Source organism: Centruroides sculpturatus, unplaced genomic scaffold (genome assembly GCF_000671375.1).
Source record: "Centruroides sculpturatus isolate CEXI.00-Female unplaced genomic scaffold, Cexi_2.0 scaffold358, whole genome shotgun sequence".
Taxonomy (NCBI): Eukaryota; Metazoa; Arthropoda; class Arachnida; order Scorpiones; family Buthidae; genus Centruroides; species Centruroides sculpturatus.
This window is the reverse complement of record NW_019384588.1, coordinates 231,371-233,091: the sequence shown is the minus strand read 5'-3', so window position 1 is coordinate 233,091 and position 1,721 is coordinate 231,371. Positions and strand designations below refer to the sequence as shown.

Here is a 1,721-nt window from a genome sequence, read left to right as displayed (position 1 = left end):
ATTTTGAGAATATAATTGTGAAAATGTCATTCTAATAATAGTATAATAGGATTTTGTAAATATGATGATAAATGTTAAATGTTTTCTTCATATTCTTATGTTAATTGTAAAATTTAACTTTTTCTGTATTCTAGTTTGCTACTGTGTTTATTGTAAATTAAAGTATCCTTAATTTATGAAAATTATGTGAATACGTCTGATTTCTTTCAGGACAATGCTTAATATTGAATAATAAATTACAATTAAGATATTTGAGTATTGTTCTTATAATTTTTCTTGGCTTTCATTTTAGTATTGTATGTACTGTACTATAGTTATCTCCATAGTATGACACAAACATATGGATATCATATATAATCATATGTCTATTGGACATATCACACTAAATTGATATGTTCCAGATTTATTTGGTTATCTTCGTCAGTTTATTTTATATGAAAAGGATATGTTGCTTTTTAACAAGTAAACCAAATCATGATGATAAAACAAATCATTGGGAGCAATGAGTTCACCATTCATAGTTATTATTTTGTATGAATTTTAATAAACTCCACTTTATTAATGCCTTATATTTATTAAAAATTAATAATTATTTTAATGCTCTGATGCATAGTAAAAAAATATTTAATGCGTGTGCACATACACCACTAATATATATATACACACATATAGAGAGAGAGAACACCTCGCGTATAAGCATGCTCTTATATGTCAGCTTGTTTTGGCAATGCATTCTGTCAACGTAAGTATAATGATACAGCAATTATTCAGTGACGGAAATTTGCAATCGTCGGACGCATCAACGCATTGGGTTGTGACCGAAAATGGAAAAATTCAAGCACAAGTTAGTGTTAAAACCGTATTATTCAATATACGCTTATTAAATAGTTCTATTCGTTAATTGTGAATATTAATTAATGATGAATTAAGCCGAATTGTTAATTAGGTAATGAACGATCTCACAGTTTTAGATCTTTATGTAAAAATGTGTATTATTTAAGATAAAATATGTTTAAAATGTTTTATTATGATAGTAGTAGTGAAGTTTGAAGTAAATATCTTATAGAAACTGTATAATGTGAAGGGAAGAAGGCGTTGCCTCATTATGCTATGTTATTAGCATCATCCATTTTCACCTCATTAATTATCATTAAACATTATAAACATGGTTGAAGTAATAATAATATCCCGTTTATTAAAGCTTTACATATTCCATATTAATATATTTTAATAATAAAAAGATAAAACAATTTAATATTATGAATGAAATTGCATTAATAATAAATATATTTGTAAAAATAATCATAAATTATTGGGTTGTTCGGAAAGTAATTTCGGTTTTTTTTACCACTAGACGAATTAGTCGTATTTTTCCCGCCATTTTCATTCTAAACCGTATTATCATTATATGTTTTGACAGCTAGCATTTTAAGGCTTATTTGTAAAAAATTTTGTTTGATTTTGTGCAATTGTTTATTTTTTGTGTTCCATCAAATATGGAAGATCGAAAGCAGCATTTTCGGCATATTTTGCTCTTTCATTACCAAAAAGTAAGAATACTGTTCAAGTGAGAAAAAAATTGTGTGACGGGTATGGAGATGATGTATTGACAGAACAACAGTGCCAAAACTGGTTTACAAAATTTTGTTCTGGCAATTTCAATATTGAAGATGCACCACGTTCTGGATGGCCAGTTGAAGCCAATGAAAACAAAATAAAGG

The 1,721-nt window shown here is 27.0% G+C and overlaps 1 protein-coding gene across 1 annotated transcript in view; it reads left to right on the top strand.

Annotated features, from left to right (window-relative positions):
* Positions 1-751: 751 nt before the first annotated feature.
* LOC111624678 (tetratricopeptide repeat protein 17-like) overlaps positions 752-1,721 on the top strand; it is a 66,950-nt gene continuing 65,980 nt past the window's right edge. Inside the window, exon 1 of the mRNA XM_023367588.1 lies at positions 752-844. Within this exon, the coding sequence (XP_023223356.1) occupies positions 752-844 (93 nt within the window). The remainder of the gene's footprint in view (positions 845-1,721) is intronic.